At 55.3% G+C, this 13050-nt stretch overlaps 1 protein-coding gene across 1 annotated transcript; it reads left to right on the top strand.

Moving 5' to 3' along the window:
* Positions 1 to 4265: 4265 nt before the first annotated feature.
* On the top strand, positions 4266 to 10525 carry LOC125425330 (ubiquitin carboxyl-terminal hydrolase CYLD-like). The gene is made up of 5 exons (XM_048482944.1): positions 4266 to 4275; positions 4424 to 4559; positions 7180 to 7290; positions 8561 to 8652; positions 10331 to 10525. Exons 1-5 carry the CDS (start codon positions 4266 to 4268, stop codon positions 10399 to 10401), a joined length of 420 nt encoding a protein of 139 aa, XP_048338901.1. The 3' UTR covers positions 10402 to 10525.
* Positions 10526 to 13050: the final 2525 nt, after the last annotated feature.

The following is a 13050-nucleotide window of genomic DNA, read 5'->3' on the forward strand; positions in this document are numbered from 1 at the left end:
CGCGCTACTTGAGCTGCTGCTGTCGCGCCCCCTTAGCGCGCGGCATCCCAGGCGCTCTTCCGAACGGCGCCTTTTGACGACCCCGCACAGAGCGCGGGGTCGTGGGGACGCCTGGGCGCACCTGGGATGCCGTGCGCTGAGAGCAGCGCGCGGCATAGGGGGGATGGAAGGGAGTGGGGAAAGGCCCCTAGACTACTCTGGCTTTGATATAGGGCAGTGGTGGCGAACCTATGGCACGTGTGCCAGAGGTGGCACTCAGAGCTCTCTCTGTGGGCACGCACGCACAGAGTTCGTCATGTGGGGGGAGCAGAAAATCGCCTCCCCCACACATCTAGGCTGTCCTTGCTTCTGAGTAAACCCTCCTAGGGTCATGATTCACCCGTTCGAAGCGTTGCACGGTTGCTTCACCAAGCTTACTCCCAAGTAACACACATTTTTTTCTAAACTAAAACCTCAGTATTCAGGTTAAATTGCCATGTTGGCACTTTGCGATAAATAAGTGGGTTTTGGGTTGCAATTTGGGCACTCGGTCTCGAAAAGGTTCGCCATCACTGATATAGGGCTGTGGTGGCAAACCTATGGCACTCCAGATGTTCATGGACTACAATTCCCATCAGCCCCTGACAGCATGGCCAATTGGTCATGCTGGCAGGGGCTGATGGGAATTGTAGTCCATGAACATCTGGAGTGCCATAGGTTCGCCACCACGGGTTTAGGGTGAGAAAGAGGGAGGGGGAGAGAGAGGAGGCCGGGGTGTGTGTGTGATAAAAGGTTTTCGATAGAACCGGCTTCTTTAACCAGGCCTGCTCGTGTCTGTCAATAAAGGCTTCTGATCCTTGAAATCCAGAGTCCGCTATTTGTCTACAGATCCAGGGCTTGACACACAGCTAAATGGAACCTCCACGTTCCATGGCAGTGGATCTCCGAACACCTAGTGCTAGAGACAAAGCACAGGAAAAAGCCCTCAGCTTGAGATGTGGCGAGCTTGATCCCAGTTCGCGTGCTCTTGGGCTCTGAGCTGTGTTGCTTAGTAACTTTTGGCCTCTTAGTAGCACACCAGTTCCTGAGAGCCTGCAATGTTCACGCTGGAAGGGGACAGGCAGCCCAGTGAACTTTAACCAACAGTAGGAAAAATTAATCAAGTCAGTGGGTCGCAAGCAGGGTTTGGAAAAAAGCCTTGCGCGACCTGGAACCTCCGTATTTGCAGGACCGTCTTACCCCAAACGTCCCGAATCGGTCTCTGCGCTCAGCAGAGGCCAACCTACTGGTGATCCCTGGCCCCTCAATGATGCGGCTAGCCTCCACCTGGGCCAGAGCCTTTACAGCTCTGGCCCCGGCCTGGTGGAATGCTCTCCCTCCAGCTGTCAGGGCCCTGCGGGATCTTAGTGAGTTTCGCAGGGCCTGTAAGGCCGCCAATGCCCCCCCTTTATAACATCAGTGGATCCTGCCGTCCCCTTCCCCCTTTTCTTTTAGGGGACTTGATAGTAGGTGCCATCTATCATGTTGATTTTAGTATGCTGCGTTTTAATGGGATGGGGTTTTGCTTTATATAGAGCCAGGAAATTAATTTAATGGATTTTAGTTTTTAGTCTTATGTGCTCTATTTATGTTTGTGCTGTTCACTGCCCTGAGCCCTCCGGGGGAGGGCGGTATATAAATATAACCAATAAATAAGTAAATAAGTAAATAAGTAAGTAGATAGATAGATAGATAGATAGATAGATAGATAGATAGATAGATAGATAGATAGATAGAATGTCCCCCTGGCCTCTCTGCCTTGTTGCTGGACCTCCACAGGAACTGACTGTCCAGTTGTCTGTCTGTCAGACTCTCTCCAAGCAGAGAAAGGCGTTGTTGGAGCTACCCGGGCTTGAACCTGTGTCTTTCTGTGTGCTGAACAGGGACTCTGCCCCCAAGCTCCTTCCCTCGTAAATAGCTACGAACACACAATGCTCACCAGCAGCATCCCACAGCCTGTAAACAACTTTGCTCCCCGGAATAGTGGTCTTCTCTTCATCTTCAGTCACCTTCAGTCGTGGGCAGCCGTTGACTGTCACCAGCTAGGGAAGGACGGGAAATTAGACAAACCCGGCTTTTGTCCGGGGTACCTGATGGGAGTAAGGAGCCAGGCAGTGGCGTATCTGCCAGAGGGCCATGGGGGGGTCAGTTGATCACGTGTGGGGCGCCCGGTGGATCTGCAGCAATTGATCACGTGTGGGGCGCCCGGTGGGTCTGCAGCAATTGATCACGTGTGGGGCGCCCGGTGGATCTGCAGCAATTGATCACGTGTGGGGCGCCCGGTGGATCTGCAGCAATTGATCACGTGTGGGGCGCTCGGTGGATCTGCAGCAATTGATCACGTGTGGGGCGCCCGGTGGATCTGCAGCAATTGATCTCGTGTGGGGCGTCCGGTGGATATGCAGCAACTGATCACGTGTGGGGCGCCCGGTGGGTCTGCAGCAGGCTCCCAGCCCAGATGCTCCTGAAGGAACATCTGGGCTGGGGGTCTGCCGAAGGCGCCCCTCATCCCGGCCCCACTAGGCCCAGCCCCACCAGGCTGCCCAGAATTGCAGCCGCCCTCCTCTGCTGGCTAAGGTAAGCAGGTGTTGCCCCGGGTGTCATTCCCCCCCGGTACGCCTCTGGAAGTCAGAGTCTGCTAACACGGGATGATTTGGAAGACAGAACTTATTCTTAAAACATGTGGCTTTTTCAAAAGCGAGTTTCTGGTTCTGCAGGATGCGGAGGGAGACTGCAGGAAGCTACTGTTTAAAAATCACAGGCGAGGATTTGGCCTGCTGCAGTATGAGAACCCAACTGCCTCTAAAACACATCTACTGTCATGATCGATTGATCCTGCCACGTCTTCTGTCTCCTGCCTGGGATGTGGGAACCAGTCTCTCCTCATTCCCCCTCCCTGCTGAGCTTATGTTTTTCCACTTTGCTTCTCAGGAGCAGCAGTGGCGTAGTGGTTAAGAGCAGGTGCACTCTGATCTGGAGGAACCGGGTTTGATTCCCTGCTCTGCCGCCTGAGCTGTGGAGGCTTATCTGGGGAATTCAGATTAGCCTGTGCACTCCCACACACGCCAGCTGGGTGACCTTGGGCAAGTCACAGCTTCTCGGAGCTCTCTCAGCCCCACCCACCTCACAGGGTGTTTGTTGCGAGGGGGGAAGGGGCAAGGAGATTGTCAGCCCCTTTGAGTCTCCTGCAGGAGAGAAAGGGGGGGGATATAAATCCAAACTCCTCTTCTTCTTCTGGGGGGGGGGGTGGGGGGATTGGGGGGTGGGGGGGGGGGGGGGTTGGGGGGGGGGGGGGGGGGGGGGGGGGGTGGGTGGGGGCGGGGGTGGGGGGTGGAGATTGTCAGCCCCTTTGAGTCTCCTGCAGGAGAGAAAGGGGGGGATATAAATCCAAACTCTTCTTCTTCTTCTCTTCTTTCTCTCCTGTAGGAGACTCAAAGGGGCTTACAATCTCCTTGCCCTTCCCCCCTCACAACAAACACCCTGTGAGGTGGGTGAGGCTGAGAGAGCTCTGAGAAGCTGTGACTAGCCCAAGGTCACCCAGCTGGCGTGTGTGGGAGTGCACAGGCTAATCTGAATTCCCCAGATAAGCCTCCACAGCTCAGGCGGCCAGAGCAGGGAATCAAACCCGGTTCCTCCAGATTAGATACGCGAGCTCTTAACCTCCTACGCCACTTCACTGCTCTCCTCAGTGGGAGAACTTCACTGAACAGCAAAGTGTCCTGTGTCACTTTAACAAGGTTATCTTGGTTATCTTTCAAGCTGCCCTTATGGTCTGTTTTGTCAGCTTGGTCCTAATGGTTTTTTGGTGTCATTTTGGACTTGACTGTTTTGGCTCCTGACCGCGAGCAGATTTTTTTTTTCCCTTTTCAAACATGTGTCCCATTGGCCTCCCGGAGCTCAGCCATTTTTAATGAAAACTGCTTTCTCTCATTCTCAGTTTCCCCTTGTTCTTCTGAATCAGTGCAGTGTGCTGTTTAATATGACTGGGGCCATTTTGAAAGGACCCTCCCCCTCCCTTTTTGCGTGGCACATTCTCTCCCCACCCCCTTTTGAAATGTTCTGAGATGTGCACTATCGCACAGATCTCAGAATTTTTGAAACAGGATATGCCGTGGAAAAGGGCAGGAAACGAGCAGCCCTGTTTGAAACGGCCACAGCGCTTCGGAGACTGCTCAGAAACGGATCGAAACGAGCTATTTGAAACGCCTGTATCTGAATTGCTTTACTCAGAAACGGGCCAACGACGGATGACGTGCAGTTTGGAACGAGGGGCCGTGACGTGATCGTGGTCCAGCTTGCTAACTTTGCTGCTGCATCTCTTGACACTAAAAAAAAAAAATGCCTCGTCCGCTCCCAGTCCTTCGGGAATAAAATGCTATGTTTCCGTTTTTATAAATTCTTTCAGGTGAGCTGGATACGCCGGAGGTTCTGAGCAACTTGCCCCCCCTCAGGGATGATGTAGCCGTGCGTGTGCTGCGCGGTCGGATGCGGGGGATCCAGGGCCACTGTAACTCCTGCTACATGGATGCTGCCCTCTTCAGGTAGGGCTCCCTGCTTGGCATCTCTCCCGGGAAACATGCAGCTGACTCCCTTCGGAAACAGCATCTGATCCATTGCAAGAAATGGCACTCTCCTAAGTCTGTCTCAGAAAAAGATGTTAGTAGGGTTGTATATTTGTATAATCCTCCACCACAGAACACAGCATTCCGGACCTTCTTTGTTGTAGAATGTTCCACTTGGATCCTAGTGCAGTGGTGGCGAACCTATTGCACAGGTGCCTGAGGTGGCACTCAGAGCCCTCTCTGTGGGCACGTGCAGTCGCCCCCCCCCCCACACACATCTAGGCTGGCCTGGGTCGCTGGGCTCGAATATTAGCATTAAACCTAAGACCTAGTTTTGGGGAAGCAGTGTAGGTAACCCTGTTAAGCACTGTTAAAACCCACTGATTTTCATGCAAAGAACTAAAGTGCAATCCTTTACCTGGGAGTAAGCTTGGTTGCTGGCAATGGGGCTTGCTTCTGAGTAAACCCTCCTAGGGTCGTGATTTACCCGTTGGAAGAGTTGCAAGGTTGCTTCAAAACAAAGCCACCGACTACCGAGTAACGCGTGCCTTGGAGCCAACCCAAACATGCCATGTGCTTTACCTTGACAATGATGCTGACTGTTGTTAAAACAACAACAGCAACTTCTGTGAGTTGGTGGAAGCTGTTCACTTCAATGGGGAGTGGGGGAAGCGCAATCTTTTACCTGGGAGTAAGCTTGGTTGCTGGCAATGGGGCTTGCTTCTGAGTAAATCCTCCTAGGGTCGTGATTCACCCATTGGAAGAGTTGCACTGTTGCTTCAAAGCAAAGCCACTGGCTACCACCAAGCTTACTCCCGAGTAATGCATGCCTCGGAGCCAACCGTTTTCTCTAAACTAAAATCTCAGTATTCGGGATACATTGCCGTGTTGGCACTTTGCGATAAATACGTGGGTTTTGAGTTGCAATTTGGGCACTCGGTCTCGAAAAGGTTCGCCATCACTGTCCTAGTGCCTGCCTAGTGCCTAGTGCCTATTGCCCTGTTCCCCCCCAATTTGTTTTGTAGTTGTTTGATGAGCTATACATCCTTATGTATCAAAGTACCATGTTCAATAATGTACAAAATAATGGTTTTGACAACACCTGCATGTAAAACTGAGTGATAATTCTCATATTTGTTTGGGACTACATTCTAATGCAGAAGCGTACAGTTTTCTTGATTACTGCACCTTAACTGGCCCAGCTGACATCTTTTTCTGAGACAGATTATACAAGCACCAAATGTTCCTTAGATCGGGGTCACTGACATGGTGCGTGGGAGTGCCAACCAATACCACTCCTGCCACCCACCAAGAATTTTTAGAAAGTGGGTGTGCTCGGGAGAGACTGTTGCTCATCAAGGCTTCTGATTGGCCGTTGGAGATTCGATTTGCTGTGTAGATTTTCAAAAACGTTGCTTTGGATGCAGCTGCTACCCTGACATAAAGATCTTCATGGAGAGACTGTAGTCCAGCGATGGCGAACCTATGGCACGGGTGCCAGAGGTGGCACTCGGAGCCCTCTCTGTGGGCATGCACACACAAAGTTCATCATTTGGGGGGTGAAAAATCACCCCCAAACACACAATCTAGGCTGACTTGGGCCACTGAATACGACATGTGTGCACTGCGGTGAGCAGGGAGAAGTCGGCTGGCAGGCCTGGTGCCTGTGCTCCGGGTGGCTGCTGCCTGAGGGGGGGGCACAGAGGAGGCAGAGATGCTAGAGAGGCAGGACTTGATGGCTAGAACAGGCTGACCCCTGCTCAAGCGGGTGGGGCGGAGGAAGAGGGAGCCAAATGTTTTTTTTTTCTAAACTAAAACCTCAGTATTCAGGTAAAATTGCTGGATTGGCACTTTGCGATAAATAAGTGGGTTTTGGGTTGCAATTTGGGCACTCGGTCTCGAAAAGGTTCGCCATCACTGCTGTAGTCAAACTGTGGCCGCCATTTTTTTCTGGTTAACCTCCTTGCAGCAGCCATTTTGTGGTGGCTGTTTTTTGGGTGTGTCGGCTGAACGGTGTCAGGGGCCTGCAGGCTCACAAAGGTTGGGGAGCCCTTCTTTAGGTTATGAATCAAGCAGGATGGGAATCTACCCATCTACCCCCCTCAATATTACACAGAGTCGTGCTGCTAGATGTGGGCATTGAAGGCCCAGTGAGGAAAAGCAGGAAAAATGACAGGGGACAAAATGGGTTTTTATTATTTTTTCCCCTCTGATGATTTTCGGATGGAACAATTGGGAAATCTGGAAGACAATTGAAAACAAAAGCAAACACTCCTCTTAAGAAATATTGACATGTTGACAAGCATGGGTCCTCTCTTCCAGCCGGTGTGGCGTAATGGTTAACAGCAGGTGCACTCTAATCTGGGGAACCCGGTTTGATTCCCCACTCTGCCACTTGAGCTGTGGAGGCTTATCTAGTGGACCAGTTTAGCTTGTGCACTCCAGCACATGCTAGCTGGGTGACCTTGGGCTAGTCAATGGAGCTCTCTCAGCCCCTCCTACCTCACAGGGAAGGGAATGGGGATTGTAAGCCCCTTTGAGTCTCCTTACAGGAGAGAAAGGGGGATATGCATCCAAACTCCTCTTCTTCTTCCTACAGCCTCTTCTCTTGTACTTCTGTGCTGGACTGCATGCTGTTCAAACCCTCCCTCCCGCCTGACAGACACATTCAGAAGATCCTCCGGGACAAGATAGTCAACCCGCTCAGACAGTGAGTAGTTTATTGTCTCCCTTGCCGTCTAGAACTGCATCCCCCTCCCCCAGCCCCCAGTTCTGTGCATTTAGATTCACATCTTTGTGTGTTCTGCTTCCATGAACACACGATGCACGTGCCGGATTCTTGGGTGACAAAATTTGCATTTCCCAAGGTGAGAAACTTTAAAAATTCAGATAGTTTCAGAGGGTGGCTGAGTTGGTCTGTACTAGAACAATCATAGTAGAGTTCAGTGTAATCACAGAGGCCAGCAAGATTTTCAAGGTATACACTTCTGAGAATCAAATCTTTGTTATCTGATCAAGAGAGCTTTGACTCTCAAAAGCATAAACAATCTTGTTGGTCTCTAAAGTTCTACCTGACTCTCGTTGGTCTCTGAAGTTCTACCTGACTCTCGTTGGTCTCTAAAGTTCTACCTGACTCTCGTTGGTCTCTAAAGTGCTACATGACTCTCGTTGGTCTCTAAAGTGCTACCTGACTCTCGTTGGTCTCTAAAGTGCTACCTGACTCTCGTTGGTCTCTGAAGTTCTACCTGACTCTCGTTGGTCTCTGAAGTTCTACCTGACTCTCGTTGGTCTCTGAAGTTCTATCTGACTCTCGTTGGTCTCTAAAGTTCTACCTGACTCTCGTTGGTCTCTGAAGTTCTACCTGACTCTCGTTGGTCTCTGAAGTTCTACCTGACTCTCGTTGGTCTCTGAAGTTCTACCTGACTCTCGTTGGTCTCTAAAGTGCTACCTGACTCTCGTTGGTCTCTAAAGTCCTACCTGACTCTCGTTGGTCTCTGAAGTTCTACCTGACTCTCGTTGGTCTCTGAAGTTCTACCTGACTCTCGTTGGTCTCTAAAGTTCTACCTGACTCTCGTTGGTCTCTAAAGTTCTACCTGACTCTCGTTGGTCTCTAAAGTGCTACCTGACTCCCGTTGGTCTCTAAAGTTCTACCTGACTCTCGTTGGTCTCTGAAGTTCTACCTGACTCTCGTTGATCTCTAAAGTGCTACCTGACTCTCGTTGGTCTCTGAAGTTCTACCTGACTCTCGTTGGTCTCTAAAGTCCTACCTGACTCTCGTTGGTCTCTAAAGTTCTACCTGACTCTCGTTGGTCTCTAAAGTTCTACCTGACTCTCGTTGGTCTCTAAAGTGCTACCTGTTGGACTCTAAAGGGCCAGAACTTGAGTTTTTGTGCTGCTCACAGGAAGTCCCTCCCAGCTGCCATCTTTTTGCTCCAATAGTCAAGATCCCCTCTAGCTCATCTCTTTCCTCCCTTTCTCAGGAAAGGCTTCGTCTCTGCAAGTAGCGTGATGAACCTTCGGCACCACCTGACGGAGAAGGGCCAGTGTTCCAGTTTTGCCACTTCGGAGAAAGGTGGGGCTGTTTGCTTTGTGTTTTGTGCCTCTGTGCAGTTTGCGGTGTTACCAAGACATCCTTGGGCCGGTGCTGTGTCTCACTGATAGTTGTCGTGTTCTCCTTCTCCTCCTCCTCCTCCTCCTCCTCCTCCTCCTCCTCCTCCTCCTCTGCCGCCTCCTCCTCCTCCTCCTTCTTCTTCTTCTCCTCCTCCTCCTCCTCCTTCTTCTCCTCCTCCTCCTCCTCCTTCTCCTTCTCCTCCTCCTCCTCCTCCTCCTCCTCCTCCTTCTTCTCCTTCTCCTCCTCCTCCTCCTTCTTCTTCTTCTACTACTACTATTACTACTACTGTTACTAGAGTTGTGCACGTGTTACGGTTACGTGTTCCGATTCCATCGTTGCTGGCCCCCCTTTCCTTTCTCTCCTTTTTTGTCCCGCCCCCCCTTTCCGTTGTTGTGTGTGTTTGGGGATAGGGTTGGAAAATCCAGAAGTTCCATCAGAACTTAATAATGCGCCACGTGTGTTGGTTTTAGAGCATATTGTATTTTATGATATATTATTTTACATTCTATATTTTATGGTGCATATTTTATATGATGTAAACAGCTCTGAGCTCGCTACACTGAGGAGAGTGGCAGGGAATAAATGTAAATGAATGGAATTGAACAAGTTAAATTAGTAATAATAATAAACACTAATTTAAAAAATAAATAAATAAGAAGGAAACGCTAGAGCTGCCCTTGAAAGATCTTCAAATCAACAAAATCAACATCTGTGAGATGTGGTGGACATTTTAGAGCTCAAATTGTAACAAAAGGCCAACAACCAGCTAAAGAACTGGCAGCTGTGATATTAAACAAAATTAAATAATACTAATAATATTTGGCATGGGAAATGCCTTTTGGTCTAACGGGTGCTGTCTTTTTTGTGATTTGGCCAAACAAGAGCCACGTTCTTTCTTGTTAAGACCAGCCATAGCTGTCAGAGTTTTGCTCTGTTGTGCTAAAAAACAAGACCTTGTTTGGCCACGTCTTGTTCAGATATCACTGTACAGCATCAAGATGGTAAAATGTTGTGGTGCCTTTCTGACTTCAAAATTCAACCACGCTTTCCTTGCTTGTGTGGCTGATGACACCCCCCCCCCCAAGCCCTTGATGTATATTGTCAGAAATAATAAAGAAGCTCAATCAGCTAGCTCAGGGGTGTCCAACTCTGGTGCCAGGGGCTGATGAGAATCGTAGTCCACTAACATCTGGGGTGCCAGAGTTGGACACCCCTGAGCTAGCTGATTTTGCCCACACCTCCTAACTGCACCCTTTAATTTGTACAAAACAACCCTCCATGCCTGGTAAGGTGCCCCTCCCTCTCCCTCCCTCCCTCCCTCCCTCCCTCTCTCCCTCTCTCCCTCCCTCCCTCCCTCTCCCTCCCTCCCACTCTCTCTCTCCCTCCCTCTCTCCCTCTCTCTCTCTTCCTCTCTCTCTCCCACTCTCTCCCACTCTCCTTCCCCTCCCTCTCTCTCTCTCCCTCCCTCTCTCCCCCTATCCCTCTCCCTCTCTCCCTCCCTCCCCCTCCCTCTCTCTCTCTCTCACTCTCTCCCCCTCCCTCTCTCTCTCTCTCTCCCTCTCTCCCCCTCTCTCTCTTGAAGGGAGAGGGTGTCCCCTTTTGTGCTGAGGCTAATGTGGTGTTTCCTTGACCCTTTTAGACCCGGAGGAGTTTCTTAGTCTCATTATGCACCGCATCCTTGGAATCGAGCCACTTCTGAAGCTGCAGTGAGTTAAATTTTCCCCCCCTTCTTGACCGTTCTGAATGTAAACGGTTGTGTTCTGGGACTGGGAAGGGATTGTGGTATTTCTGCTTCCCAGGAGAGGCTAGCAAATGGCAAGAGAAGCTGGTGGGAGGTGTGGCACACAGAGCGGGAAAAGAAGCCCTCATCCTAGGTGTTCCTCTCAGAGTGCTGTGAACAGCCCCTCAGTTGGGCCTGTAATGGAGCGACCAAGAGGGGGTGTATCTGGGTAGAGAGAAAGGACATATTTAGGAGCACTGGGACCAGCTAACACATGTGCAGGCTTGCTCATGAAGTCCTGTCTAATTCTTCCTGTGTTGCTAAGGGCCAAACCCAGCGTGGGTTGTGAATTCCATATCCAGAACTGCCAGCAATCAAACACACACATGCAAACTCAGTTCTCAGGTGCATTCCTCTGAGAGCCGAGTTCTTAAAAATTGCTGGGAAAACCAGACCCACCGAACTGCCAGCGCACGTCTGCTCCGGCACACAGCGGGATGATCTTTGCGACTTTTGGAAGAAGGGAAGAGGGCTTTGGCTAGAGCTTCCCCAAGAAGTGGAGGTCTCTGTTGACTTTCCAAGAAGGTGGTTTGTCAGGAAGTTGGCGATATGCCCGGGGAGGAGGAGCTGCCTTCGAGTGGGTTCTTGTGGTTCTTTGGAAAGAGACGGTGGCTCAGTTGTAGAGCATCTACTTGGTGTGCTGAAGGCCCCAAGTACAGTCCCCGGCAACTCCAGTTAAAAGAGAAGAGAAGAAGAAGAAGTTTGGATTTATGCCCCTCCTTTCTCTCCTGCAAGGAGACTGAAGGTGTCTTGCAAACTCCTTTCCCTTCCTCTCCCCATCACAACAGACACCCGGTGAGGCAGGTGGGGCTGAGAGAGTTCTGAGAGAACTGTGACTAGCCCAAGGTCACCCAGCAGGAATATAGGAGTGCGGAAACACACCTGGTTCACCAGATAAGCCTCCGCCACTCAGGTGGAGGAGTGGGGAATCAAACCCGGTTCTCCAGATTAGAATCCACCTGCTCTTAAGCACTACACCACACTGGCACTAGGCGATGTGAAAGACCTCCTTTGCCCGAGAGCTTGAAGAGCAGCTGCCAGCCTGAGTAGACAATATTTACCTTAATGGACCAAGGGCAGTGGTGGGATCCAAAAATTTTAGTAACAGGTTCCCATGGTGGTGGGATTCAAACTTATTGAGCCTGCAGGCCCCTGACACCGTTCAGCCGACACACCCAAAAAACAGGGGGGGGTGGGGGGGGGGGGGGGTGGGGGGGGGGGGGGGTGGGGGGGGGGGGGGGTGGGGGGGGGGGGGGGTGGGGGGGGGGGGGGGTGGGGGGGGGGGGGGGTGGGGGGGGGGGGGGGTGGGGGGGGGGGGGGGTGGGGGGGGGGGGGGGTGGGGGGGGGGGGGGGTGGGGGGGGGGGGGGGTGGGGGGGGGGGGGGGTGGGGGGGGGGGGGGGTGGGGGGGGGGGGGGGTGGGGGGGGGGGGGGGTGGGGGGGGGGGGGGGTGGGGGGGGGGGGGGGTGGGGGGGGGGGGGGGTGGGGGGGGGGGGGGGTGGGGGGGGGGGGGGGTGGGGGGGGGGGGGGGTGGGGGGGGGGGGGGGTGGGGGGGGGGGGGGGTGGGGGGGGGGGGGGGTGGGGGGGGGGGGGGGTGGGGGGGGGGGGGGGTGGGGGGGGGGGGGGGTGGGGGGGGGGGGGGGTGGGGGGGGGGGGGGGTGGGGGGGGGGGGGGGTGGGGGGGGGGGGGGGTGGGGGGGGGGGGGGGTGGGGGGGGGGGGGGGTGGGGGGGGGGGGGGGTGGGGGGGGGGGGGGGTGGGGGGGGGGGGGGGTGGGGGGGGGGGGGGGTGGGGGGGGGGGGGGGTGGGGGGGGGGGGGGGTGGGGGGGGGGGGGGGTGGGGGGGGGGGGGGGTGGGGGGGGGGGGGGGTGGGGGGGGGGGGGGGTGGGGGGGGGGGGGGGTGGGGGGGGGGGGGGGTGGGGGGGGGGGGGGGTGGGGGGGGGGGGGGGTGGGGGGGGGGGGGGGTGGGGGGGGGGGGGGGTGGGGGGGGGGGGGGGTGGGGGGGGGGGGGGGTGGGGGGGGGGGGGGGTGGGGGGGGGGGGGGGTGGGGGGGGGGGGGGGTGGGGGGGGGGGGGGGTGGGGGGGGGGGGGGGTGGGGGGGGGGGGGGGTGGGGGGGGGGGGGGGTGGGGGGGGGGGGGGGTGGGGGGGGGGGGGGGTGGGGGGGGGGGGGGGTGGGGGGGGGGGGGGGTGGGGGGGGGGGGGGGTGGGGGGGGGGGGGGGTGGGGGGGGGGGGGGGTGGGGGGGGGGGGGGGTGGGGGGGGGGGGGGGTGGGGGGGGGGGGGGGTGGGGGGGGGGGGGGGTGGGGGGGGGGGGGGGTGGGGGGGGGGGGGGGTGGGGGGGGGGGGGGGTGGGGGGGGGGGGGGGTGGGGGGGGGGGGGGGTGGGGGGGGGGGGGGGTGGGGGGGGGGGGGGGTGGGGGGGGGGGGGGGTGGGGGGGGGGGGGGGTGGGGGGGGGGGGGGGTGGGGGGGGGGGGGGGTGGGGGGGGGGGGGGGTGGGGGGGGGGGGGGGTGGGGGGGGGGGGGGGTGGGGGGGGGGGGGGGTGGGGGGGGGGGGGGGTGGGGGGGGGGGGGGGTGGGGGGGGG

Source organism: Sphaerodactylus townsendi, unplaced genomic scaffold, assembly GCF_021028975.2.
Source record: "Sphaerodactylus townsendi isolate TG3544 unplaced genomic scaffold, MPM_Stown_v2.3 scaffold_29, whole genome shotgun sequence".
NCBI classification, from domain to species: Eukaryota; Metazoa; Chordata; class Lepidosauria; order Squamata; family Sphaerodactylidae; genus Sphaerodactylus; species Sphaerodactylus townsendi.